The sequence below is a fragment of the Mauremys reevesii genome, linkage group 8 (assembly GCF_016161935.1).
Source record: "Mauremys reevesii isolate NIE-2019 linkage group 8, ASM1616193v1, whole genome shotgun sequence".
Lineage (NCBI taxonomy): Eukaryota > Metazoa > Chordata > Testudines > Geoemydidae > Mauremys > Mauremys reevesii.
In genome coordinates, this window is record NC_052630.1 from 71851987 (window position 1) to 71879272 (window position 27286).

The 27286-nt window shown below is 44.5% G+C and overlaps 2 protein-coding genes across 4 annotated transcripts in view; both read right to left on the reverse strand.

The window, feature by feature from the left end:
* The window catches only part of SLC35A3 (solute carrier family 35 member A3), a 34110-nt gene extending 14151 nt beyond the window's left edge, over positions 1-19959 (reverse strand). Inside the window, exons 1-2 of one of the 2 annotated variants that reach the window (XM_039486081.1) lie at positions 19755-19959; positions 9622-9706 (exon numbers count right to left, since the gene is read on the reverse strand). In XM_039486081.1, the coding sequence (XP_039342015.1) occupies positions 9622-9624 (3 nt within the window). In that variant the 5' untranslated portion in view covers positions 9625-9706; positions 19755-19959. The remainder of the gene's footprint in view (positions 1-9621; positions 9707-19754) is intronic. The other variant, XM_039486082.1, reaches the window with a different exon arrangement.
* A 6021-nt stretch (positions 19960-25980) lies between these two features.
* The window catches only part of LOC120369720 (sericin 1-like), a 44504-nt gene continuing 43198 nt past the window's right edge, over positions 25981-27286 (reverse strand). For both annotated transcript variants that reach the window (XM_039483320.1, XM_039483321.1), the window contains 2 exons: positions 26928-26957; positions 25981-26176 (listed from right to left, as the gene is read on the reverse strand). In XM_039483320.1, coding sequence (XP_039339254.1) covers positions 26078-26176; positions 26928-26957 — 129 coding nt within the window. In that variant the 3' untranslated portion in view covers positions 25981-26077. The remainder of the gene's footprint in view (positions 26177-26927; positions 26958-27286) is intronic.

Sequence of the window (27286 nt, forward strand, 5' to 3'; positions counted from 1 at the left end):
TCTAGGCGGTAGGGCTGGTTCTATATATCAGATAAGTCACATGCCAGGAATTGTGTAACAATTGAACTTACATATTCCAATAAATCACCCACGCATTCACCTTTCCAACTTGCCAGTAAGCTTATTAGCTTTGCTTTGTGTCTTTCTTCTACTTTTCCAGAAGGATCACATATCAGCTTGTACAACTCAGTGCAAATTGGACTTGGATCCATTGAAACATAAATGGGTACTGAACTTTTGAGCATCTGAATAGTTTCATTGGCTTCAGTGGAACTACTCACATGCTTGGAGTCAAGCATATGCTTAGGTGAGTTGCTAGTCTGCTCAGCACTTTGCAAGACAATAAAATAGCAGTGGCTGCCAGCAGCACCTAAGGCAGAGGGAGGGGCTAATCAAAGCTAGGAATTTGGTGGCATAGGTACTTTGACTTCATGAGGGAAAAAGTGTGGTTTTAACCCTGTGTAAACATCCTAGCACACACAAGGCAATTGCAGTTTTCATACGTCAGCTGGTTGAGGAAAACCAGGCTCCCGCCAGGGTTTACCTCAACCAACTAACATGCTAAAACTACAAAATGCATTATCTACACTAGGATTTTAACAAGTGTTAAAATCATACCTTTCTTCCTTTGCCTTACACTGCATTGGTCTCAAACTCCTTTTGCAGGAGCATCAAGAGGCTGGAATCTTCCACAGAATTTCCCAGAAGTGGCCCTTCAAAAGGCCCCCAACATCCTTTAGGAAGGAGGGACTCAGCAGCAGTTTCATGTCGGAGTAGTATGGCCTCATCAAGTGTTTTATATGTACTCTATCCAGTTTTAGTGAGCTATACATTGTTTGCTCACTAAAAGGTCTTCCTGTAGAAGATCTGCAGAAAGCTCCAAGAGCAGCAAAACCAGCATTGAGTGCGAGTCCCAGCTGCAGAGATGCTGCACAGGAGAACTTAGTCCCTGTCCTGCATGCCATAGAACAATGATATGTGGTGACTCCTCATATCATACCACTCAAGGGATTTTGAAAGCAGGGGCATCAGCAGCAATTCCATGACTTGCCAACTTCAACTGGCGGAGAGTGCAAAGGCTGTGGCAGTTGCTGAAGTAGCAATGTGAGCACCTCCACTGGTGCTATACAGCTTAGGAAGGAACAAGATTCTGTCCTACCCTGATCCTTACAGAAAACCCCCAAAACAAAGCTTGTTTACTTACACTTTCCACAGGAATGAACATTTGGCCTACTGTGTATCAGGAAGCCCAGTACTCTGCGCTCTGCTAGCTCTCACAGCATTTCTTTCTGAAACGCTGAAAAAGAGTAGTGAGGCCTCTCGTGCTGCAAACCTGATTTTTATGCAACAAGTATTTTGTGGGGGAAAATTAGAAAATAAATTGTTTTGGGAAATATATCTCAATGATGTGAATGCAGGCAGGCTGATCCTTTTTTGCTGGGTCATTTTCAATTTGGCCGCTACAGAGAGAGAAATCATATATAGAGGAGTCCGTACAAAATAATCCTGGGTTCTATTCTTGGCAAGAACTAAACAACAACGACTACAGTTAACCACGATTATCCAAATTTCAATCATCTGACTTTGGGTTCCTTGCTCCTGTGTCTATCACTCACAATGACAGTGTTCTGATTATCCAAAATTAATCAATATCCTTCATTAGATTTGAATAGTTCAAGCTGAATTGTTGTATTCCTCTTCCCACACCTACTACAGCTCACCTACACATCATTTTGTGAAACTTCTCCAGAAAGGCCAGCTTTACAGTCTGAGAAACACTGTTTCAGGAATATTAAAAAGAGAAGTGGTGAGTGCAAGAAGAGAATACTGAAACAAGGAGTGCCCCAATGAAAAGGTAAAAGAGAAAGCATTGTGACAATATTATATACGCATGACAACATTATACGCATGACTGGAATAGTGGTATAGAAGGGTACAGCTTGCTCAGGAAGGACAGGTAGGGAAAAAAGGTGGTGTTGCCTTACATATTAAAAATGTATACACTTGGACTGAGGTTGAGACAGAAATAAGAGACAGACTTGCTGAAAGTCTCTGGATAAGGATAAAAGTGAGAAAAAACAAGGGTGATGTCATGGTAGGGGTCTACTACAGACCACCAAACCAGGAAGAAGAGGTGGATGAGGCTTTTTTTAAACAACTAACAAAATAATCCAAAGCACAGGAGTTGGGGGTGATGGGGAACTTCAACTATCCAGACACCTGTTGGGAAAATACCACAGCTGGGCACAGATTAGCCAACGAATTCTTGGAATGTATTGGAGAACATTTTTTATTTCAGAAGGTGGAGAAAACTATTAGGGGAGAGGTTGTTTTAGATTTGATTTTGACAAATAGGGAGGAACTGGTTGAGAATTTGAAAGTGGAAGGCAACTTAGACTCACAGACTTTAAGGTCAGAAGGGACTATCATGATCGTCTAGTCTGACCTCCTGTACAACACAGGCCACAGAATCTCACCCACGCACTCCTGTAATAAACCCCTAACCTATGACTGAGCTACGGAAGTCCTCAAATCATGGTTTAAAGACTTCAAGGTGCAGAGAATCCTCCAGCAAGTGACCCATGCCCCATACTGCAGAGAAAGGCAAAAAAACCCCAGGGCCTCTGCCAATCTGCCCTGGAGGAAAATTCCTTCCCGACCCCAAATATGGCGATTAGCTAAACCCTGAGCATGTGGGCAAGACTCACCAGTCAGACACCCAGGAAAGAATTCTCTGTAGTAACTCAGATTCCAACCCATCTAACATCCCATCACAGGCCTATATTGGGCACATTTGCCGTTAATAATCAAAGATCAATTAATTGCCAAAATTAGGCTATCCTATCATACCATCCCCTCCATAAACTTATCAAGCTTAGTCTTGAAACCAGATATGTCTTTCGCCCCCACTGCTCCCCTTGGTAGGCTGTTCCAGAACTTCACTCCTCTGATGATTAGAAACCTTCATCTAATTTCAAGTCTAAACTTCCTGATGGCCAGTTTATATCCATTTGTTCTTGTGTCCACATTGGTACTGAGCTTAAATAATTCCTCTCCTTCCCTGGTATTTATCCCTCTGATATATTTATAGAGAGCAATCATATCCCCCCCCAGCCTTCTTTTGGCTAGGCTTAACAAGCCAAGCTCTTTGAGTCTCCTTTCATAAGACAGGTTTTCCATTCCTCAGATCATCCTAGTAGCCCTTCTCTGTACCTGTTCCAGTTTGAATTCATCCTTCTTAAACATGGGAGACCAGAACTGCACACAGTATTCCAGATGAGGTCTCAACAGTGCCTTGTATAACGGTACTAACACCTCCCTATCTCTACTGGAAATATCTCGCCTGATGCATCCCAAGACTGCATTAGCTTTTTTCACAGCCATATCACATTGGTGGATCATAGTCATCCTGTGATCAACCAATACTCCGAGGTCCTTCTCCTCCTCTGTTACTTCCAACTGATGAGTCCACAGTTTATAACAAAAATTCATGTTATTAATTGCTAAATGCATGACCTTGCATTTTTCACTATTAAATTATATCCTATTACTATTACTCCAATTTACAATGTCATCCAGATCTTCCTGTACGATATTCTGGTCCTTCTCTGTATTGGCAATACCTCCCAGCTTTGTGTCATCCACAAACTTTATTACCACACTCCCACTTTTTGTGCCAAGGTCAGTAATAAAAAGATTAAATAAGATTGGTCCCAAAACCAATCCCTGAGGAAGTCCACTAGTAATCTCCTTCCAGCCTGACAGTTCACCTTTCAGAATGACTCATTGTAGTCTCCCCTTTAACCAGTTCCTTATCCACCTTTCAAATTTTCATATTGAATCCCATCTTTTCCAATTTAACTAATAATTCCCCATGTGGAACCGTATCAAATGCCTTACTGAAATCGAGGTAAATTAGATCCACTGCATTTCCTTTGTCTAAAAAATCTGTTACCTTCTCAAAGAAGGAGATCAGGTTGGTTTCGCATGATCTACCTTTTGTAAAACCATATTGTATTTTGTCCCAATTACCACTGACCTCAACATCCTTAACTACTTTCTCCTTCAAAATTTTTCCTAAGACCTTGCATACTACAGATGTCAAAGTAACAGGCCTGTAGTTACTCGGATCACCTTTTTTCCTTCTCTTAAAAATAGAACCTATGTTAGCAATTCTCCAGTCATACGGTACAACCCCTGAGTTTACAGATCCATTAAAAAAAATCTTGCAAATGGGCTTGCAATTTCATGTTGAATATTTAATATTCTTGGATGAAGATTATCTGGTCCCCTGATTTAGTCCATTAAGCTGTTCGAGTTTGGCTTCTACCTCGGATGTGGTAATATCTACCTCCATATCCTCATTTCCATTTGTCATCCTGCCATTATCCCTAAGCTCCTCATTAGCCTAATTAAAGACTGAGGCAAAGTATTTGTTTAGATATTGGGCCATGCCTAGATTACCCTTATCCTCCATCCCATCCTCAGTGTTTAGCTGTCTCACTTCTTTCTTTGTTTTCTTCTTATTTATATGGTTATAGACAGGGCCGGCTCTAGGTTTTTTGCTGCCCCAAGCAAAAAACATTTGGAAGCCCCCCCACACCTTTTTTTTTTTTTGGCTTTTACACGTTTGCACTTTGCAATGGTTTTTTTTGTTTTGTATTTTGTTTTGGCTCCCCCAGGATTCTACTCGCCCCCCAACCCAAGCAAACAGGAGGCCCCCCCCCCTTGTTCCCTTTCGGTCTCTCTTCAAGCTTCGCTCTGTGCTGGGAGGCAAGGGGTAAGGGTCCTCTGGAAAGGGGGGGGGGGAAGTGATGTGCCTGGGATTCTGGACCAGGGTGTGCCTGGGAAGGAGAGCAGGACCCTGGCCTGGGACAGCCTGGCCCCCTGCAGGCTGGGCTGGCAGAGTGGCAGCTGGGGGTGGCTCTCCGGGTGCGCCGCAGGGGGTGGGGGCAGTGGCAGGACCCCCCTTTATAGGCGGCAGCGGGGCACAATGCGGAGTCATGGAGGATGTGGCCACAGACCCGCTGGGCAGTGAGCCCTAATATTACTACGGAGAGGCGAACGAGAGCGGGCCAGGCACGCAGTGTGAGTGGCCAGCGGACTGGGAGGTGTCCTCGCTGCTGCCTGTGCTCTACATGCTGGTCTTCGTGCTGTGGTTGTCGGGCAGCAGGCTGGTGATCTTCATTGTGTGGGGGGCCCCGTGGGCCAAGTACACACCGCTCCACCAACACCTACATTGGCAACCTGGTGCTGGCCGACCTGGCCTTTGTGGTGACCCTGCCGCTGTGGGCCGTCTACATGGCGCTGCGCTTCCACTGGCCCTTCGGCTCAGCGCTGTGAAAGCTCAGCAGCTACCTGGTGCTGCTCAACATGTTCGCCTCCGCCTTCTGCCTGGGCTGCCTCAGCTTCGAGCACTACCTGGCCATCATGCGCTCGCTGCCGCGCTCCCGGCCCATGCATCCCCGCGCCTCTGCGCTGCTCTGGCTGCTGGCCCTGCTGCTGCGTGACACCCAGAATGCTGCCCCTGGGAATGTGCCGCCCCAAGCACGTGCTTGCTTTACTGGTACCTAGAGCTGGTCCTGGTTATAGAACCTATTGGTTTTAATTCCCTTTGCAAGGTCCAACTCTACATGGCTTTTGGCCTCTCTCACTTTATCCCTACAGGTTCTGACCCCAATAAGGCAGCTTTCCCTGCTGATCCCTCTCATCTTCCACTCCTTGTAGGCTTTCTGCTTTTTCTTAATCACCTCTCTGAGATGCTTGCTCATCCAGCTTGGTCTACAACTCCTGCCTATGAATTTTTTTCCCTTTCTTGGGATGCAGGCTTCTGATAATTTCCTCAACTTTGATCTGAAGTAATTCCAGGCCTCCTGCTCCTTTAGATCCACAAGTTCTTCAGTCCAATCTGCTTCCCTAACTAATTTCCTTAATTTTTTTAAGTTAGCCCTTTTGAAATAAAAAAACCCTATTCACAGATCTATTTTTGTTTATCCTTCCATTTAGTTTGAACTGAATTAGCTCATGATGGCTCGAACCAAGGTTGTCCCCTAAAACCATTTCTTCTGTGAGGTCCTCACTACTCACCAAAACCAAATCTAAAATGACATCCTCTCTTGTTGGCTCAGCAACTACTCGGTGAAGGAATCCATCAGCTATCGCATCCAGGAAAATCTGAACCGTATTATTATTACTTGCACTTGTCCCCCAGTCTATATCTGGGAAGTTAAAGTCTCCCATGATCACACAATTCCCATTAGTATTTACTTCATTAAACACATTAAAGAGGTCTCTATCCATATCCAGATCAGATCCCAGTGGTCTATAGCACACCCCAAGCACTATCCCAGGGGAGGCTCTAGTAGCTTTCTTCCCCAATGTGATTTTTGCCCAGACAGACTCCATTCCATCACTTATTTCTTTACAGTCTACCTCATCATTGATATACAATGCTACTCCACCACCTCTGCCTTTATTTCCGTCTTCCCTAAACAGCACATACCCTTCAATACCTGTACTCCAGTCATGACTACTATTCAATCATGTTTCTGTTATCCCTATAATATCTGGGTTCACTTCCTGCACCAGTAACTCTAGTTCCTCCATTTTGTTACCTAGGCTCCTCGCATTTGTGTACAAACAACTTAATTTTTGCTGTTTGGCTTGGGCGAAAGTGATCATGAAATGGCAGAGTTCATGATTCTAAGGAATGGTAGGAGGGAGAACAGCAGAATAAAGACTGTGGATTTCAGCAAACTCAGGGAGTTGGTAGGTGAAATCCCATGGGAAGCAAGTCTAAGGGGAAAAACAATTGAAAACAGTTGGCAGTTTTTCAAAGAGACATTATTAAGGGCACAAGAGAAAACTATCCCACTGCGAAAGATAGGAAGTATGGCAGGAGACCACCCTGGCTTAACCAGGAGATCTTCAATGATCTAAAACTCAAAAAAGAGTCCTACAAAAAGTGGAAACTCGGTCAAATTACAAAGGATGAATATAAACAAATAACACAAGTATTTAGGGACAAAATTAGAAAGGCCAACACACAGAATGAGATCAAACTAGCTAGGGACATAAAGGGTAACAAGAAAACATTTTACAAATACATTAGAAGCAAGAGGAAGACCAATGACAGAGTAGGCCCATTACTCAATGAGGGGGGAAAGACAATAACAGAAAATGTGGAAATGGCAGAGGTGCTTAATGACTTCGTTTTGGTTTTCACCAAGAAGGTTGGTGGCGATTGGATGTCTAACAGTGAATACCAGTGAAAATGAGATAGGATCAAAGTCTAAAATAGGGAAAGAACAAATCAAAAATTACTTAGACAAGTTAGATGTCTTCAAATCACCAGGGCCTGATGAAATGCATCCTAGAATACTCAAGGAGCTGACTGAGGAGATATCTGAGCCATTAGCAATTATCTTTGAAAAGTCATGGAAGACGGGAGAGATTCCAGAAGAGTGGGAAAAGGGCAAATATAGTGCCCATCTATAAAAAGGACAATAAAGACAACCCCAGGAATTACAGATCAGTCAGCTTAACTTCTATACCCGAAAAGATAATGGAGCAAATAATGAAGAAATCAATTTGCAGAAACCTAGAAGATAATGAGGTGATAAATAACAGTCAGCATGGATTTGTCAAGAAGAAATCGTGTCAAACCAACCTGATAGCTTTCTTTGATATGGTAACAAGCCTTGTGGATACGGGGAAAGTGGTAGATGTGGTATATCTTGACTTTAGTAAGGCTTTTGATACTTTCTCACATGAACTTGTCATGAACAAACTAGGGAAATACAACCTAGATGGGGCTACTATAAGGTGGGTGCACAACACTAAATAAAACTAATTGATTTACCGTGAAGTTTCCTGCCAAAGTACAATGCAAGTAATCATTCATGCTAACAAGTCATGGGAAGCAGAAAGGGGCCAACTAATGTTACAAATGACTATAACAACAATAAATAAAACTAATTGATTTACCATGAAGTTTCCTGCCAAATAACTGAGCTACCAACACTAATCATCATACTACTACAGTAACTCCTCACTTAACGTTGTAGTTATGTTCCTGAAAAATGCAGCTTTAAGTGAAACAATGGTAAACGAATCCAATTTTCCCATAAGATTTAATGTAAATGTGGGGGGTTAGGTTCCAAGAAAACTTTTTATGGGCAGACAAAAGGCATCATATACTGTACTGTACTGTGGTTGGGAAGTGCCCCTGGCTTACCCCACACATGCACAGCCCACTGCAGGCAAGGACGCCAGGAAACACCTTCGCAGCAGCAGCTTCCCCAGGGAAGAACAGGCACCGACTTTGCCGGGGGATGCTCCAGGCCTGCCTCTTCCTGGCCTCGCTCCACTCCAGGCTCACCTCTTCCCACCTCCACTGCACCTCCTCTCCGGAGCAGCCACATCCCCACTCCTTCTCCCCCTCCCCCCCCGCCCAAGTCCTAAGTGCCACCAAACAGCTGTTTGGCGGCGCTTAGGACTTTCTGGGAGGAAGGGGGAAGAATGGAGACATGGTGCTTCCCTGCTCCTCCCCCTCCCACCCAGAAAGTCCTAAGTGCTGGTGGGGGAAGCGCTGGGAGGGAGGGGGAGGAGGCGGAGAAGAGGAACTTGTGCAATGCTCCCTTATAAAGTCACTGCTCTTCCACAGAATCTTACAAGCAGTGGACAGAGCAGGCAGCCAAGCGACGTTATAAGGGAGCATTGCACAACTTTAAATGAGCATGTTCCCTAATTGAGCAGTGACATAACTTGGAAACAACGTTAAGTGGGAGGATGTTAAGTGAGGAGTTACTGTACTACTGTTGATTCATATTTTCTCAGCCAAGTAACAAAATGTCAGTCTTACTGAAATCAGAAACATTAAATTAGATGTAGCAAGAGTACAAAGACACAAAACCTTTGTGGTAGTTGTGAAAAACTTCAAAACAGAGCATGTAGGTTTAGTAGCAGTAACTATATTTTGTATTCCCGAGTCCCAAAAACATTATAATAGTAGATTTAAATAATGAATGTTACAAATTCCAATGCATCCGTGATTTTCACATTCTGATATTAAGTGTTTGTAAAAGTGAGACTATTATCACTACAAGTTGAGAAAAATCTGAGTGTCTTGTTCTCAGTTATAAAATGACTAATACAGTACTCAAAAGCAGCCGTATAAAGATTATGAAAATTCTCGCTCTATTTTTCCTATAATAATTATTTCCTTACTTTTATTATTAGCTATCATCCATTTGCAATTCCTTTAACTGTCATTTTCTGTCAGGCCTTGGGATTTATATATAATTAATTCACAAGTTTAAAGTCTACATCTCACAAAGGCCTCATCAGGAATGGCAGCCACACTGTACTTTTGAGGATCAAGTCTTTAGAGACTTAGGCAATTTAAACTATAGGAGGTCAGCACCTCTTTAATTCAGTCTGGAAGTAAAGCATGCTGGTGACATCTTCATAAAATTCTGTCTACACATAAGGGTGCACTTAACATTGGCAATCACTGATGCATCCTCAAAATGCTCCAGTATTGATTGAACCAGGGACATTTAAAAAAAAAATAGTGAAGGCATATTTATTTCCATTTTAGACTAATCCTGCAACACATACCATGTGGGCAGACCCTGGGACTCCAGGCAGCTACAGGTTTTCGCACACCAGTAACAGCTTGCAAGATTAAGGTCTTAGTCTGTGGCTGTAGATCACAAAACGACAGCATAGAGTAAACAAAGTGTGTGTTAACATTGTTTCATGTGCCACATCAGAGAGCTGGAGTCAATGTTTAAACTACTTTGTACTGATTCACAAAAAATGTTTGGCAAGAAAATATCTTTTGTTACTATCCTATCTTTCTTTTTTGTTGTACTGAAAGTTAAATTTTAAAATAAATAAAACAGTCTCAAATTGTTCCTATTGTTACATTTTCAGCCTTCACAGTGACAATTATATGCTAATATAAGCTGCACTCAGGATGGCTAAAAACTAAATTCATTTGACATTTCCAGGGTTGAGGCTCTTTTAGAACATAAGTGTTGAGTGACAGGACGTTCTGCTCCGCTGGAATGTTAGTGCGTTTGACTATCAGTGTGTTTTTTCACAGAAAAAAAAAATCAAAACAGGAAAACATTTAATCAAGACACCTGCATTTCTGCAAAAAGGGAGACTGTAGAGAACTGCAGATTCAGGACCTGAGTAAAGCAGAGTGTAAGTTTAACTATGGTTCAAGTTCTGCACCCCACCACAAGATATTAAAGAGAGTTAATAAAAAAAGGTGAAAAAAAGTTTGTAAATTCTTTCAAGTTAAACAGGTCTGTGCATACCACCTGTGTTTGCATTTCCGGAAAATGGAAGACAAAAGAGGGACAAGAACTGAGTTGTAAATAATCAGGGGGTAGCCATCTTTTTGTGGATACAGACTAACAACAAGGAGTCTGGTGGCACCTTAAAGACTAACAGATTTATTTGGGCATAAGCTTTCATGGGTAAAAAAACCTCATTTCTTCAGATGCAACAGAAGAAGTGAGGTTTTTTAACCCATGAAAGCTTATGCCCAAATAAATCTGTTAGTCTTTAAGGTGCCACCAGACTCCTTGTTGTTTGAGTTGTTAATGCCACAGTTGACAAATATACTACAGAGGGAAATGTTATTAACAAGACTTTGGCAAACAAGGAAGGGAAAATGAAGAAGAAAAACTGAGTGGAAGCAAACCTTTCTGAATTCTACTAAAAACTGATGCAATGCACAGAGTATGAAGCTTCTGGTACATACAATTTGAAGGATCTATTTTCAAATGCAATTTCTCTGTACAATGTCATATGTGCCTTCTCTTTCTCCCTAAACTCCAGTCCAACTCTGACATTTTACTCTTCCGCCCATATTAGGTAACATGAATACAGGCTATTTAAAATAACAAAACTAAATTTTTTTGTATGATTGTTCTATTCCTTAAATCTTTTTCAGCAGCTGAGTGTATCAGAAATCTTTCTGCACAAGATGTAAGGGTTCAATAAGGTATATTAGGGCTGTTAAGTGATTAAAAAAATTAATTGTGATTAATTGCACTATTAAACAATAATAGAATACCATTTATTTAAATATTTTGGATGTTTTCTACATTTTCAAATATATTGATTTCAATAACAACACAGACTACAAAGTGTACAGTGCTCACTATATTTATTTTTTATTACAAATATTTGCACTGTAAAAAAATAATATTTTCAATTCACCTAATAAGTACTGTAGCGCAATCTCTTTATCATGAAAGTTGAACATACAAATGTCGAACTATGTACAAAAAAATAACTGCATTCAAAAATAAAACAATGTACAACTTTAGAGACTACAAGTCCACTTGGTCCTACTTCAGCCAATTCCTCAGACAAACAAGTTCAGTTACATTTGCAGGAGATAATGCTGCCCACTTCTTGTTTATAATGTCACCTGAAAGTGAGAACAGGCGTTCGCATGGCACTACTGTAGCCAGTGTTGCAAGATATTTACGTGCCAGATGTGTTAAAGATTCATATGTCCCTTCATGCTTCAACCACCATTCCAGAGGACATGCATCCATGCTGATGACAGGTTCTGCTCGATAACGATCCAAAGCAGTGCGGACCGATGCCTGTTCATTTTCATCATCTGAGTCAGATGACACCAGCAGAAGGTTGATTTTCTTTTTTGGTGGTTTGAGTTCTGTAGTTTCCGCATCTGAGTGTTGCTCTTTTTAGGCTTCTGAAAGCATGCTCCACACCTCGTCACTCTCAGGTTTTGGACAGCACTTCAGAGTCTTAAACCTTGGGTCAAGTGCTGTAGCTATTTTTAGAAATCTCACATTGGTACCTTCTTTGCATTTTGACAACTCTGCAGCGACAGTGTTCATAAATCAAACAACACATGCTGGGTCATCATCCGAGACTGCTATAACACAAAATATATGGCAGAATGCGAGTAAAACAGAGCAGGGGACATACAATTCTCCCTGAAGGAGTTCAGTCACAAATTTAATTAATGCACTTTTTTTAATGATCATCAGCATGGAAGCATGTCCTCTGGAATGGTGGCTGAAGCATGAAGGAGCACACAGATGTTTAGCGTACCTGGCACGTAAATACCTTGCAACGCTGACTACAAAAGTGCCATGTGAATGCCGGTTCTCACTTTCAGGTGACATTGTAAATAAGAAAAAAGCAGTATTATCTCCCATAAATGTAAACAAACTTGTTTGTCTTAGCGATTGGCTGAACAAGAAGTAGGACTGAGTGGACTTGTAGGCTCTAAAGTTTTCCATTGTTTTGTTTTTGAGTGCAGTTATATACAACAACAAAAAAAATCTACATTTGTAAGTTACACTTTCATGATAGAGATTGCACTACAGTATGTGTATGAGGTGAATTGAAAAATACAATTTCTTTTATCATTTTTACAGTGCAAATATTTGTAATAAAAATAATATAAAGTGAGCACTGCACACTTTGTATTCTGTGTTGTAATAGATCACAATATATTTGAAAATGTAGAAAAACCATCCAAAAATATTTAATAAATTTCAATTGGTATTCTATTGTTTAACAGTGTGATTGTGATTAATTTTGTAATTGCAGTTAATTTTTTTTAGTTAATTGCATGAGTTAACTGCGATTAATCGATAGCCCTAAAGTATATCTAAGATAGTAAAATATTCAATGAGTGGGAAGCAGGACACAGATGGCAATTAGAATGCACAGAAATTCTTAACTAAAAGTCTACGAAAAAGTATTGTTGAACTAGTTTATGTGCCGGAATTTAGATATCCACTAACACTTCCTAAATATCACAAGCTTTGCTAAATAGTAAGAATCAGAAAAATGATATTTTTTCAATATGTAGTCTCTATACTGTTTGTGCAAAGTCACAATTGGTTTTGTAAATAATTGCACTTGGACTAATCCCAATTACTATGCTTCTTGTTTTAAAAACTCTCCACAGACCAGCTACACTCTCAAACCGCCCTCTTAACATTGGTTTCCTCTCTGTCCCCTCCTATTAACTCTCCTTGGTCAGGCACACTTTCAACTGCACCTCTTCATACAGCTGGAACTTCTTCCATCCAAGCCATTAAATCATTTTATCATTTCAAATCTCACCTCATTCACCTTCTTTTGTTCTTCTGTTTGTGACTGATTCTCTTTGTAGGGGTACGTCTACACTACGGGATTATTCCGAATTTACATAAACCGGTTTAGTAAAACAGATTGTATAAAATTGAGTGCACGCGGCCACACTAAGCACATTAATTCAGTGGTGTGCGTCCACGGTCGGAGGCTAGCGTCGATTTCTGGAGCGTTGCACTGTGGGTAGCTATTCCGTAGCTATCCCATAGTTCCCGCAGTCTCCCCCGCCCCTTGGAATTCTGGGTTGAAAGCCCAGTGCCTGATGGGGCAAAAATCATTGTCGCGGGTGGTTCTGGGTAAATGTCGTCAGTCATTCCTTCCTCCAGGAAAGCAACGGCAGACAATCATTTCACGCCCTTTTTCCCTGGATTGCCCTGGCAGACGCCATAGCATGGCAACCATGGAGCCTGTTTTGCCTCTTGTCACTGTCACCGTATGTGTACTAGATGCCGTGGACAGAGGCGATTCAGCAGCGCTACACAGCAGTGTTCATTTCCTTTGCATGACAGCAGAGATGGTTAGCAGCTGTTCTGTACCGTCTACCATGCCATTGTAAATTGGCAATGAGGTGATGGTTACCAGTCGTATTGCACTATACCTTCTGCTGCTGTCATAGGTGCCCCTGGCTGAGATCAGCCGGGGGCGCAAAAGACAAAAATGGGGATGACTCCCTGAGTCAATCCCTCCTTTAGGGTATCTAAAAATAGAATCAGTCCTGCCTATAATACGGGGCAAGTGTACTAGAGATGCAGTGTATCAGAGAACCAGAGAGCACACCCGCTCCATGTCAGATCCCGCAGGAATGATGAGCTGCATGCCATTCACAGGGCTGCTCCTGCAACAACCCCACCTGTTGCTTCCCTCCTCCCCCAGCCTTCCTGGGCTACCGTTGTAGAGTCCCCCCATTTGTGTGCTGAAGTAATAAAGAATGCAGGAATAAGAAACAGTGACTTGTTAGTGAAATAAAATGAGGGGAAGGCAGCCTCCAGCTGCTATGATAGTCCAGGCAGTACAGAATCTTTTCTTTACACATGAAGGGCGGGGGCTGATGGAGCTCAGCCCCCAGTTGCTATGATGAAGACGGTTACCAGCCATTCTGTACTGTCTACTGGGAATGACTGGGAGGCCAGTCAGGAGTACTTATGGGATGATGATGAGGATGGATACCAGTCATATTGCACTACACCATCTGCCACAAGGCTGATGATGATGACAGATATCTGCCATAGTGTACCATCACCCACCAAGGAGGGGGGGGGGGCGAGGATGCTACAGTTCAGTGCCGCAGCATCGCGTCTACCAGCAGCATTCAGTACACATAGGGTGACATTTAAAAGAATCAAGAGATGATTTTTTTCCCTTTTCCTTCCGGGGGTGGGGGTACATTGACGAGCTATGCCCTGAACCACCGCGGACAATGTGTTTGACCCTACAGGCATTGGGAGCTCAGCCAAGAATGCAAATGCTTTTCGGAGACTGCAGGAACTGTGGGATACCTTGAGTCCTCAGTCCCCCCTCCCTCCATGAGTGTCTATTTGATTCTTTGGCTTTCCGTTACGCTTGTCATGCAGCAGCGTGCTGAGTCCCCTGTCTGGAGATTTTTTTAAAATGCTTTGGACTTTCGTCTTCTGTAACGGAGCTCTGATAGAACAGATTTGTCTGCCCATACAGAGATCACATCCGTACGGTCCATGCTGGAGATCTTTTTGGATTTTGATTTGGGACTGCATCGCCACCCGTGCTGATCGGAGCTCCACGCTGGGCAAACAGGAAATGATATTCAAAAGTTCGCGGGGCTTTTCCTGTCTACCTGGCCACTGCATCCGAGTTCAGATTCCTGTCCAGAGCGGTCAGTGGTGCACTGTGGGATACCGCCCGGAGGCCAATACCGTCGATTTGCAGCCACGCTAACCCTAATCCGATATGGTAATACCGATATTAGCGCTACTCCTCTCGTTAGGGAGGAGTACAGAAATCGATTTAAAGAGCCCTTTATATCGATATAAAGAGCCTCTTAGTGTGGACGGGTGTGGCGTTAAATTGGTTTAACGCTCCTAAAACCGGTTTAAATGCGTAGTGTAGACCAGGCCTAAGGCACTTTACAGCCAATACCATAAAACAAGTTGTATTTCTCTTGGTACATACTTTCTTCAGCAATGTTTTCACATTAAATAAAAAATGCCCACGCAAAGTTTTCCCCCCTCTCTCCACTTGCAGAAGCTGAACAACTTGCTCAGTCCACAAAGCTTTGTTTTCAATAGGAGCTTTTCTAAGGGCAGCTTTTCTACTTTTTCTATCCAGTTAAGGAGTTTAAAAAAACAACAACCTGCAACTGAATATTTTCATGATAGGAATATAAAATGCATCCAGTAAAAAAACCCAGAATGATTGTTCCAGCACAGCTACTGAACTCCCAGAGCACAATACTACATTTCCCCCTTTTACAAGCATGCTGCTATGACTAAGTGTCAGAAAATGCATTTTTTAAAAATTCTCCACAGGATAGTTACATAAGAAAACCTATCTGCTAAAAATTCCCTCTCTCCATGAATCCTTCTCAACTCTGTTTCAATTAGATAGTCTTCTGTGGCTAAGAGTTAGGGCCCCTTCAAGCATAGGGAGGGTATGCCACTGACACTCTGGTACATCGAAGTGGAAAACTCCAATATCACTGATGTCCAGTGGTGAGCTGCAGCCGGTTCGCGGGAACCGGTTGTTAAATTTAGAAGCCGCTTTAGAAACGGTTGTCCCGTGAGGGACAACTAGTTCCAAAAGGGCTTTTAAATTTAAAAGCTCTAGCAGCTCCCTGCCCTTCCCCCGGCCCCAGCTCACCTCACTCCGCCTCTTCTGAACACTCCTCCGGCTTCTCCTCCCCCTCTCCAGCTTCCCGCGAATCGGCTGTTCGTGCGGGAAGCCTGGGAGGGCTTAGAAGGAAGCAGCGGCTTCCACCAGGTGAGCTGGGGCGCCAGCGGGAGGAGGTTTCCAGCCGCCACGCCGCCCGGCGAGGTCGTGGCGGCTCCTGCCCAGCCCCCGGGTCTGGCCCCGACCTCGGCCAGGCGGCGCAGCTCCTGCCCTGCCCCTGGGTCCGGCCCCAACCTCGGCCGGGCGGCACAGCTCCTGCCCTGCCCTGTCCCCGGGTCCGGCCCGACCTCGGCCGGGCGGCGCAGCTCCTGCCCTGCCCTGTCCCGGCCCTGACCTCGGCCGGGCAGCGAGGCTCCTGCCCGGCCCCGACCGGGCGGCGAGGCTCCTGTCCGGCTCCCGGGTCCGGCCCCGACCGGGCGGCGCGGCCCCCGGTCCCAGCCCCGACCTAGGCCGGGCAGCTCCGGTCCCAGCCCCAGCCCAGCCTGGCCCCCACCTCCAGGCAGCATGGTAAGGGAGCAGGGAGGGGGTGTTGGATAGAGGGCAGGGGAGTTGGGGAGGTGGATTAGTGTCGGAGCGGTCAGAGTGCAGGGAACAGGGGGATTAAACTGGGGCAAGGGTCCCGAGGGGGCAGTCAGGAAGGAGCAAGGGTTGGTTGGGGCTGTGGAGGGCAGTTAGGGGTAGGGATTCCAGGGACAGTCAGGGGACAGAGAGAAGGGGTGGTTGGATGGGGTAGGGGTCCCGGGGTGCCATCAGGAATGAGAGAAGGGGTTGGATGGGGTGGCAGGGGGCAGTCAGGGGACAGGGAAGGGGGGTGGATAGGGCAGAGGTCCGGGGGGGGGGGCATGATCCCCTCGTGGGGTGAGGAGGAGGGAACCAGTTGGTTAATATTTTGGCAGCTCATCACGGCTGACGGCTGACATCATTGGAGTCCTTATCCTCACTGGCCTGTCTAGTTTCAAATACTATTGTAACTTCTTTGGGACAACGGCTGTCTCTTCCGGTATTTGTAGAAAACCTAGCAGCATGGGGACCAGTGTTCCTTCTAATTTTTCCCACACATATGCAGAATCAATTTTGTTATGTGCACCAATATGGAGGTGATGGTGCACATAACAAAATTAACGTGGCGGGGGTGGAGCTCAAGGGTTTGGAGTGTGGGAGGGGGCTCAGGGCTGGGGCACAGGGGTGTGAGGGCTTCAGCTGGGGGTGCAGGTTCTGGGGTGGGGCTAGGGATGAAGAGTTTGGGGTGCACAAAGGTGCTCAAGGGTTACAGTGGGGAGAGAGGACTCCCCCCAGCTCTCTCTCCCCGCTGCAGCACCTGGGCTCGGGGGGAGAGGCTCCAGGGCTGGGGCTGCAGGATAGGTGTCCCTCCCCCAGCCGTGGCAGGTCCAGGGCTGAGTTGGGGTTGGGGAGGGGCGCCCACCATGCCTTTCCCTTGGCCATGACAGGGCGAGTACCCTGAGTGCCTGCGCAGCACCAAATAGGCTGCTGTGTAGCCACGCAGCTTACAGGGAACTTAGGGGACTCCATTGTGATTGTGGGCTTTCAGGAGCTATTGCAAAACAAATCATCTTTAAGTTCTTTCTTTATTTTTCAAATGAAAAATCTCTTGGAAAACCTTTTTATTAAAAAAAAAACAACACAACCCTATATGCATATATACGAACAGCAAGAATTGGAAACTGAGAAGCTCAAGTATTGCATGAGATATTTAAAGTTACCTGAGGTTAAATCTGCAGCTCCTTCTCTACCTCACCTCTTACACACAAATGTAGAACCTAGAAATAAGATCTCACAAGTCAGATGACCAGTGAGATCAAATATTGAACCTGTAAACATTCAGTGTTCCTTTACGTAGGAAATTGAGGAAGTCATTGAGTTGAATCCAATATCAGTAGTGTTTATGAGATTAAGAGTTACTGTACACGCATCCTGGTGCAAAAGTTTTATATTGACATAACAGTTACCAAGCCAAACCTTGTCTGCCAACATAGGCAGTAAGGCATACGGTATCAAATTTCTCTCTCCCTCTTTAAAACAAACAAAAAAACAGTGCATACACTGTACTATTCATTGTACATATCACTGTAGAGACAGGCCTGAGCTGCAAAATTCAGATCTAATCTGAATTTCCCCAAAATCTGAGGGTCTTAAGTTCTGGGTTTTGGTTCAGACCCCACCTCAAATATAAATGCATACATAGGGCTTGTCTTCACTACAGTGTTAGTCCCAAGTATAACTCAAGTACTGTCCCCTTCCCAACTCCTGTCCACACATAAAAAAACTCCAATTTGAATTAATTAGTGCTTTAAACTCAAGCTAGTTTACAGGGTTATGGGTTGAATCATGAATGCTGCTGATGGCTCAGCTACTAACGGAGATGCCGCTACAAATAACTGCTAATACAACCATTCCATATAGTTCAAGTGTTGTTTCACAGTGTGGCCACTCTCACTTGAGCTAACTCACAATGAAGACAAACCCACAGGTGCTTATCAGCAAAAAACAGTAATTACAAATGAAATTATACTTCTGTACAATGCAGATGAATTAACATTGTTGTGGAAGCTTAACTGCTGAATGGTCTGTTGTGTGTGTTTTCCACATTGCTCAAAATGACATCCTTCTTTCAGTGTATCAAATGTTCTCAGTCTCCTCCAAATACGTCCTCAAAAATCACTGCTTTTCCCTTGCTTTCCACAAGCGACCTCCCTTCCACCACATTCTCAATTAAAATATAGATTATAAACTTCATTCAATGCAATTCTCAGTATTGTTTACTCTTGCCTACTGTGTCCTTTGTCTTCATTTTCTGTTTGCTTGATGCAGATTGTAAAAATTTTGATCTCAAAAGCCCCATACAAAGTTCCAATGTTACAACATTTTTCTTATAAAATATACCTAGTACTGTGTTAAATGTGGTATAATTTATGTGCTATTTGGAGGGATCTGTGTGTGTATTTTATATTGGTGTGAATCAGAGAAACTATTCCAGGCAGGTGAGTGACACCTGGGATTTCATCATCCGGATCTGAGAAACATCTGCTGTCCATTTTTTTTTGCTTCCTGATCTCACCTCATCCTCTCCCTGTCTATTTCAACACAACTCCCTGTTCCTCAAACCATCATTTATCCTCTACGCCAATATCATAACCTATCCCCCCCCACTCACACACGTCACCCCCTCCCCTATACATCCCTCCTCTCCCCCCCAGAGGCTACCCCAAATTCTGTGCCCTGCGTCCCCCATACAGCTTCCCTCTCCTCCTCCGGGCCACCCTAATCCTATACCCTGCCTCCCCATACATCTCCCCCCTCTCCTCCTCTGGGGATTACCCCAATCCTGTGCCCTGCGCCCCCCCATACAGCCCCCTCTCCTCCTCCTCTGGGCCACCCTAATCCTATATCATCCCCCCCATACATCTCCCCCCTCTCCTCCCCTGGGGATTACCCCAATCCTGTGCCCTGCGCCCCCCCATACAGCCCCTATCATCCTCCTCTGGGCCACCCTAATCCTATATCCTCCCAATCCTGTGCCCTCCCATACAGCCCCCTCTCCTCCCCCGGGCCACCCTAATCCTATATGCTCCCCCATACAGCCCCCTCTCCCCACCCCAGCCTCTCGCCGGGGCTGTCCCGATCCCATGCCCAGCCCCTCAGTCCCGTAGCTACCCGGTCCCGGCCCTGACCGAGCTGAGCCCCTGCCCCGACCCCAGGAAGCGTCTCACCTCCCGCGCTGGGAGCTCGGCCCCGCGCCCTGCCAGCACCTCGCCGCCGGCCCGCCCGGCGCTGCGCAGGCGCTTCCGGGTGCCCGGTCCCGGTCGGTCCGGCTCCGCAAAGGCCCCGGCTGCAGCCACTGCCCCGCCTGCTCCGTTCCCAGGACCCGGCGCGCAGCGAGGCTGGCTCCGCTCTCGGCTCGCTCTGAGCCCGCTCGCCCCCAGCGGCCCCCGGCTTGGCCTCGTGCGCCGCGGGAAGGCCGCCCGGCCCCGCCCCGCCCGCCCCGCCCCGGCCCGGCCCGGCCCGGCGCCGCCGCAGCCCCACCCCCAGCCCAGGGCAGCGTCAAAAAAGGAGCAAGGGCCAGAAGGAGCGTGGCGTGTGCGTGGGGGTGCTTGGCGCACAGGGGGCTGTAGGTATGTAGGGTGATGGGGGGCATGGCGTGTGCGTGGGGGTGTTTGGGGCACAGGGGGCTGTAGGTATCTAGGGTGAGGGGGGCGTGGGGGTGTTTGGCGCACAGGGGGCTGTAGGTATCTAGGGTGAGGGGGGCGTGGGGGTGCTTGGCGCACAGGGGGCTGTAGGTATCTAGGGTGAGGGGGGCATGGGGGTGTTTGGCGCACAGGGGGCTGTAGGTATGTAGGGTGATAGGGGGCATGACGTGTGCGTGGGGGTGTTTGGGGCACAGGGGGCTGTAGGTATCTAGGGTGGTGGGGGGCCATGGGGTGTGAGGTCAGGACCCAGCAGTTATATAGGTGTTGGGGCAGTGCCTGGAAGACACAGCATAATTTCGCTGATACAATCTGTCTCTCCCCCCCCACCCCCCCAGGTACTAAGAGAGGAAGGGGCAGGCCAAGCACACATATGTTGTGCCAAACCCTGAGTCAGAGACTGCAGGGGAACAATACTCAGAGCCAGAGAAGGGAGGTCATGGCCTGGGAGTGTGATGGAAAGTCAGTGAGAAGAGAAGATGTAACCCACCTTGTAATAAGAAATATCAGGGGTGAAAATAAGCCAGTACGGGCCTGTACGGCGTACTGGTAAAAAGTGGCTACCAGTACCGGTCAGTAGCAGCCGACATTAAAGCATTACCGGTGTAGTGTCACTACCCCATGTGTGCCCCCCGGCTGCGGCCCTGCCAGGTCCCTACCGGCAGGGCTGCTGACGGGGAGGTGGGCCAAAAGAGGCAACAACGTTAGTGCTGCCGGGGCAAAGGACCCTGCTTAAAGTGCTTAAATTGCCACTGGAGCCCCTGCGGCACGGGCCAGGCAGTGCAGATGGGCTGGCTGGGGGAGCCAGCCACATACCCATAAGTGTTGTGTGTCACTTTCACCCCAGAATAAGAGCTTTGTAAACGCAGTGCCCCGGCATGTTAAAGTGAAAAAGAAAAAATACAACCTAAGGAAGAACCTTCCTCTGTCCATTGTATGTTGTCCATCTGTTTGGATGAAAACCTCCAGTTCATAGGAATGATAGTTTGTTGTATGCTTTCCACAGCAGCAAGCATTTAACATAATAATCTCAAGTGATTCACTTGCCCCTGTAATAAAATGTGACATACATGGTGCTTATGTATGCTCAACATCATAATTAAAGGAAATAAGGTTTAGCATTGAAGGCACAGTTAGCAACAGGCTCTTTTGCATAGGAAAAAATCCCAAACTTCATACATGTGTAATACGCAAAAATGTGTAACTAAAAGTGATTTTTTTTTTAAATTGAACTACTGAACTGAAATTCTGTGCTGAACAGGAAAAACGTGTCTGGCTTCTCAAACATGCCAAGTTTGGCAAACCTGGTTCCACCCTTTAAATTGTTTGGGGGGAAGGGGCAGGCAGAGGGGAGGAGGAAACAAATTGTAGATTTAATGGGAAGAAATCATAAAACAGTGGCTGAAAGAAATACACCTAAAACATCAGCCGTAAGCCATCAGTTAAATTTCATGCAATCAAAGTCTGATTGATTTCCTAAGATTTCAAGCTAAGACTTTTCTTCTAGTTGTGTGCACATTAAAGGAGGTTTTAGAAAGATTTCTCACTGTTGCTAGTACTGACTCAGTTCTACCAGCATTAACAGTGTTGGCATTCCTACTGTGGGCCAGCTGATACTTACATTCAGTGATAAGCTGCCAAAATCTTAACAACCGGTTCCCTATAAAAAGTTCTGATTTAAGGGGGGAGGGAAGTGGGGGAGACATACCCGTGGGGCCGGGGGCCCCTGCAGGGCTTGGGGCAAATTGCCCCACTTGCCCCCGCTCCCCCCCCCGGCAACCCTAGAGCTTGCAGCCCCCTCCCCCCTTACCTTGCCGGCAGCTCAAAGCAGCAGGACGACTCAGGAGCCCAGCTGGTGCCGGCGGCAGGCCCGGTTGCAGCTGGGGGGAAGCGGGGAAGGGCCAGGGGAGCCTCAGCCTCCCCAGCTGGGAATCCTGGGAGCAACAGGATGGTCCGGCCCGCAGACTGGAGTTCTTTGCCCACTCTCTGGCCCTTTAGCAACCGGTTCTTGGGAACCTGTGGGAACTTGCTCCAGCTCACCACTACTTACATTTTAATAATCCATCTCTCTAACAGCGAACACTAGATGACTCTAGGACGCAGCAGTCAACACTGAAGCTCTCAGTGTCAAACAGTGGGAAAGATTTGCAAACTTTCTCTAATATGTACTATTGTCAAACAGGTACGTAGTACTGAGCAAATGTCCTACTATGGTGTTAAGCGACAGAAAATGCCATTTTTCAGATGAGACAAAACCAAAGGATGTGACCACTTGTTAAACAGCACATGGCTTTTTTTGGTTTTTTTTTTTGTTTTTTGTTTTGCAAGAATAGAGAGCTATGCCCTGGTGTCATGGCCAAGGGTATGGCTACACTTGCAGCTGTACAGCGCTGGGAGTTAAACCTGTCTTTGTACAGCTCAGTAGGGAAAGCGCTGCAGTCTGTCCACACTGACAGCTGCCAGTGCACTGTCGTGGCCACATTTGCAGCATCTGCAGCGGCATTGGGAGCGGTGCATTATGGGCAGCTATCCCAGCGTTCAAGTGGCTGCAACGTGCTTTTCAAAAGGGGGGTGGGGTGGAGTGTGACAGGGAGCGTGGAGGAGAGAGTTGATTTTTGGAGCCGACACTGTCAGCAGCTGCCTTGCAAGTTCCGACCCCCTCCCCCACCCATCTCTCACTCACTGAAAGCAAATAGTCCTCTTTGCTTTTTTCCTCACAGACCAGATAAGCAACCGCTCCGAAACGGACCACCCCCCGCTTCTCTCCTCAAGCCCCTTCCTTCCCCCTCTCTTCAAACAAACACTAGCAGTGGGCGTTCCAAAGGGAGCTCCCTGCCTCTGCTTTGTCACAGCAAACAGGAGCTGTGTTTGTTTTTTTGATAAGCAGCTTTGGGAGCCCCGAGTTCACAACAAAAACAAAGAGTTATCTTTAAAGGATTATGGGAAGCTTCCGGAGGTCAGTCACAGCGTACTAAGATTATTCCCTGTTTACACTGGCACCCCAGCGCTGCAGCAGCAGCGCTATACTCTTTATTCCTCTCATAGAGGTGGAGTACAGGCAGTGCTGTAGCCAGGGAGATACAGCGCTGTATGTGCCTTGCCAGTGTGGACGGGGTGTGAGTTACAGCACTATAAAGCCACCACCAGCGCTGCAACTCTTAAGTGTAGCCAAGGCCCAAGTTCCAGTTTGGGTAATTACTTTTTGCCCACCTGCTTCCCCTCACTTAAGTTGAATCCAATAGTCTTCACTTCCCAATCTAAAAGTGTTGTGCAATTTTGATGAATGGGGTTATGGCTACTCGATTCACAAGAGGATTTAATGATATGATTATGTATATGTGGTTTGGCTATACTTTTGTAAAGCACTATCAGAAACAATCCTGGCAAGTGCTTGGAGCAAAGTTGAAGTCCCACTGATTTCCACAGCTTTCTTCATGACATGTGTACTCTGGTTGTTAGAGTTGCATCCTGGATGCTCATCTTACCCAAAGAATAGTTTTGACTCAATTTCTTTCCCTTCTAGAAGTGGCAGCCCCAAACTCCCACCTAACTATAGAAACTGTTTAGATCATATCTCTTGGTGGGTGTCTTGTGCCAATGGAAAATAATTACAGAAAATTTCTAACAGCTGAACAAGTTTTATTAGAATAAGGAAAACAATATTACATATAAAGCCTCTCTTTTTCTCTTATTAATTCACTGTAAAGATTCATGCCAACTATCCCATGTTACCTTTGTTCCTGCTATCAATTTAGAGACAAAGATATACAGTGAATACTTTACAAGTTCTCCCCGCCCCCACCAATAACCAAAAATAGTGGTATTTTTCTCTCAAACATCACTTCACCCAAACTCATAATTCTCAGGTCCACATTATTTACACCTACAATCCTTGCATTTTCACTTGCCCACACTTAGTTATGGTGTGTTATGAAACTCACATAAAACTGCACACACGTATTATACCAAAAACCATTTTAAAACTTTTTTTATACCTCAGAAAAGTGATAAATGGCAAGACATTGTATGGACCCAATGATAGATATTGCACTGCTTCAATAAAGTTATGCAAATAAACACTACACAGCATATTGTATTTTAGATAACTATTTTATTGTATATATTAATCTGTTTTAAAGATATGCACTATGGGTCAAATCTGGGAGTTCTTATTCAAGCAAAACTCTTTTTGAATAGTAATGACTTCAGGATTTGGTTTGAGAATATTAAGAATTTATGGAGTGCTCACAGTGCGCTCTGTACAGAACATAGGGGGAAACACAGCAATCTATGAAATCCTGGCCGTATTGAAGTCAATGGCAAAATTCCCATCAATTTCAATGGGGACAGGATTTCATCCATGTACCTACCCCAGGAGGTTTACAGTGTGAATGTAGTTTTAAGTGCTTTAGGACTACACACAACTTCTATAGGTCTTGGATTGATTTTTTTAAAAAGTGTTTTAGGTGCACTTGGTTAACATTTGACCTATCTTAAAACATACCATGCTATTAGAACAATGACAGTTGTACACATCTGTTAGAGACAATACTGTACAATAAAGATGTAATTTATTAAACACCATTTACCTGCTGCTAGGAATTTATTGCTTGAAAGTGAGTATGAACAGGTTACATTTTAAAACTACTAGCATTTGCATTTTCTGGGAGTAATCTGCATCTTCCCAGATTACATATCCAGCCTTTCAAAAGGCAACACTTCTGAATAGATCTCCAAGGGAAAACACTGCTAAAAGATGCTATATGTGAAATAGCACATTTGTTTCCTTGAAATCCTTGCCAGTCAAAGATGATGTTTCTCTGGGACTATATCTACTGCACAGCGATATTATTTTATGGATCTCAATATCATTCTTGAAATTAAATTTGACAATAAATCAGGTCTCGTAGTTTAGGCAAAATACTTGCTGAAAGAGAGCTGATACAGAGATACTAGCCGTTTCAGTAGCCAGAGTAATTCTCAAACATTCCCAGAGTGGGTGTTTTTCATCAGTTCCAAGGTTATTAGCCTTCCAAAGCCTCTTCTGGGCTACACTCCCTACTAAAGGTCTAGGTGGAGTGTGCCTAGACCTGTGGTTTTCAACCCGTGGTCCACCGACTATGTCTAAGATTTACAAAGAGTCTACACTGCCAATCTGAAATTTTTTAAGAGGTCTGCAAATGAAAAAAAGGTTGAAAATCACTGGTCTAGACACATGGTGTTCTATTCTAAGTATCAGAATGTCTGCCTTCAGTGGCTTTTTATGGAAAAGGTGGATATCCAAAAGTTTCACTGCAATAAGAAATTTCTGCATTGCAAGATTTACACTGCGCTCTAGTTTAATTACTATAGTAGATTAAGAGTAATATTCCATCACTGCTTTTCTGTTCCATTGAGGCTTTTTTATAAAGAATTACAGGATTGGCTTTATTTTATGTAATGATGAGTGAGAGCCTTCATCTTGCACACATGACAATCCGCTATTATTTTTTTCCCTGGGTTAATAGCCATGTGGTTCCAGGTATCTTCAGAGTGGTTGGATTCACAACTAGATCAGATTCAAATCAGGTATTTATCATGTCAGTTAGAAATAAAAATTCATATAGTTAGGGCACAATATCTCCTTTTCAAATGATGCCTAAAATACTGAAAAATAAACCAGCATATACTGTAAACTAAAAAAGGTAGAACTAATCAAAAGCGTGGCATATTAACCATACATAATGACATTACAACAAACCGACAAATTATATATTCAACTTTGATTAGAATTTTATACAGAAAATTAATCTGTTATTACACTACCACAAAGAATACACTTTGTGGTCTCCAGTCACGTATTCAGATGTTCATATAAACCACTTGGGCACAACTGAAGAGGTGGCAAAGGCACTCAAAACACTGAATAGCAGCAAAAGGCTAGGGCTGGACTGTTTCCCAGCAGAGCTCTACAAAGAAAAAGAAAGACAAGTTATTCATTCTCAGAAACAGCCAGACAATGAAGAACAATTTGATAAATCTGAAGCAAAGAACAATTTTATTCATTGTGATTCTCAAAGCATGGTAAATTCCAGAGAACTGTACTACTTATCTGTGTTCATTAATAAATGTTGACTGTGTGGTTTGGGTAGAAGTACTGGCTAGCCTATATGTTACATAAAGTTATTTATGTGGTGGGGTAAACAAAAAATACTGTATGGGAGGAGTATGTGTGACAGTTAGCCCTTTTGGCTTGTCTGCAGAACTCAGAATCTGTGCACCAAATTCAGACTTGGTTTAAGGAGGTGCATGCCAGAGATTTCTGTAGAGTTGTGCAGGATTTCAATGGGGTGCTGTGTTCAGTTACCTGGTACTGAAAAGGAAATACTGGTGGTCCTTGAAAGGCAGAGGATTCTGAATAATGAAATATTCCAATTATTAGACCTAATCTAAATAATAACCACACATTCAGTTTCTAAGTGGTAGGCTGAATTGAAGCAATACAGTGGAAATTCAGTATTTTGTATACTTCTACTTGAATTTGATGAGACTATTATACTTCACTATAATGTCCAATATTCTCAGATATTTGTATGGACTAAAGGAACTCTGATAGATCTCTCATATCACAAACAGACCTAATCAAAATTATATCCATATTTTCAATGTAAGCTGCCTATTGGAAGAAAACAGTAAAAGTTATAAGGGAAGAGTGCTTACTATGGAGCCGTCTTCTGAGGAATGTGAGCCCTGTTTTAAAAAAAAAAAAAAAAAAAGGGAAACAGTTATTTCCCCTCACATGTAAAATGGTTTTTAATTTATGGTATGAGGATTTGACTCTCTATTCTGAGAAAGTGGATTGAAACTGCTGTAATCTCAGAGACAAAGTTGCATGGACATAAAATGGGACAAAATGGAGCAGTAAATCAGGCTCACCTACTTTATCTAAAAATCCTTGCTAAATGGAATGAAAGAACATTTATTTTGTTTCCTTTCATTCAGCTGCCTTACATTACACACAGGCCTGGTGTCCATAATTCAAGAAAGATGTTGAAAAACTTTAGGAGGGTTCAGAGAAG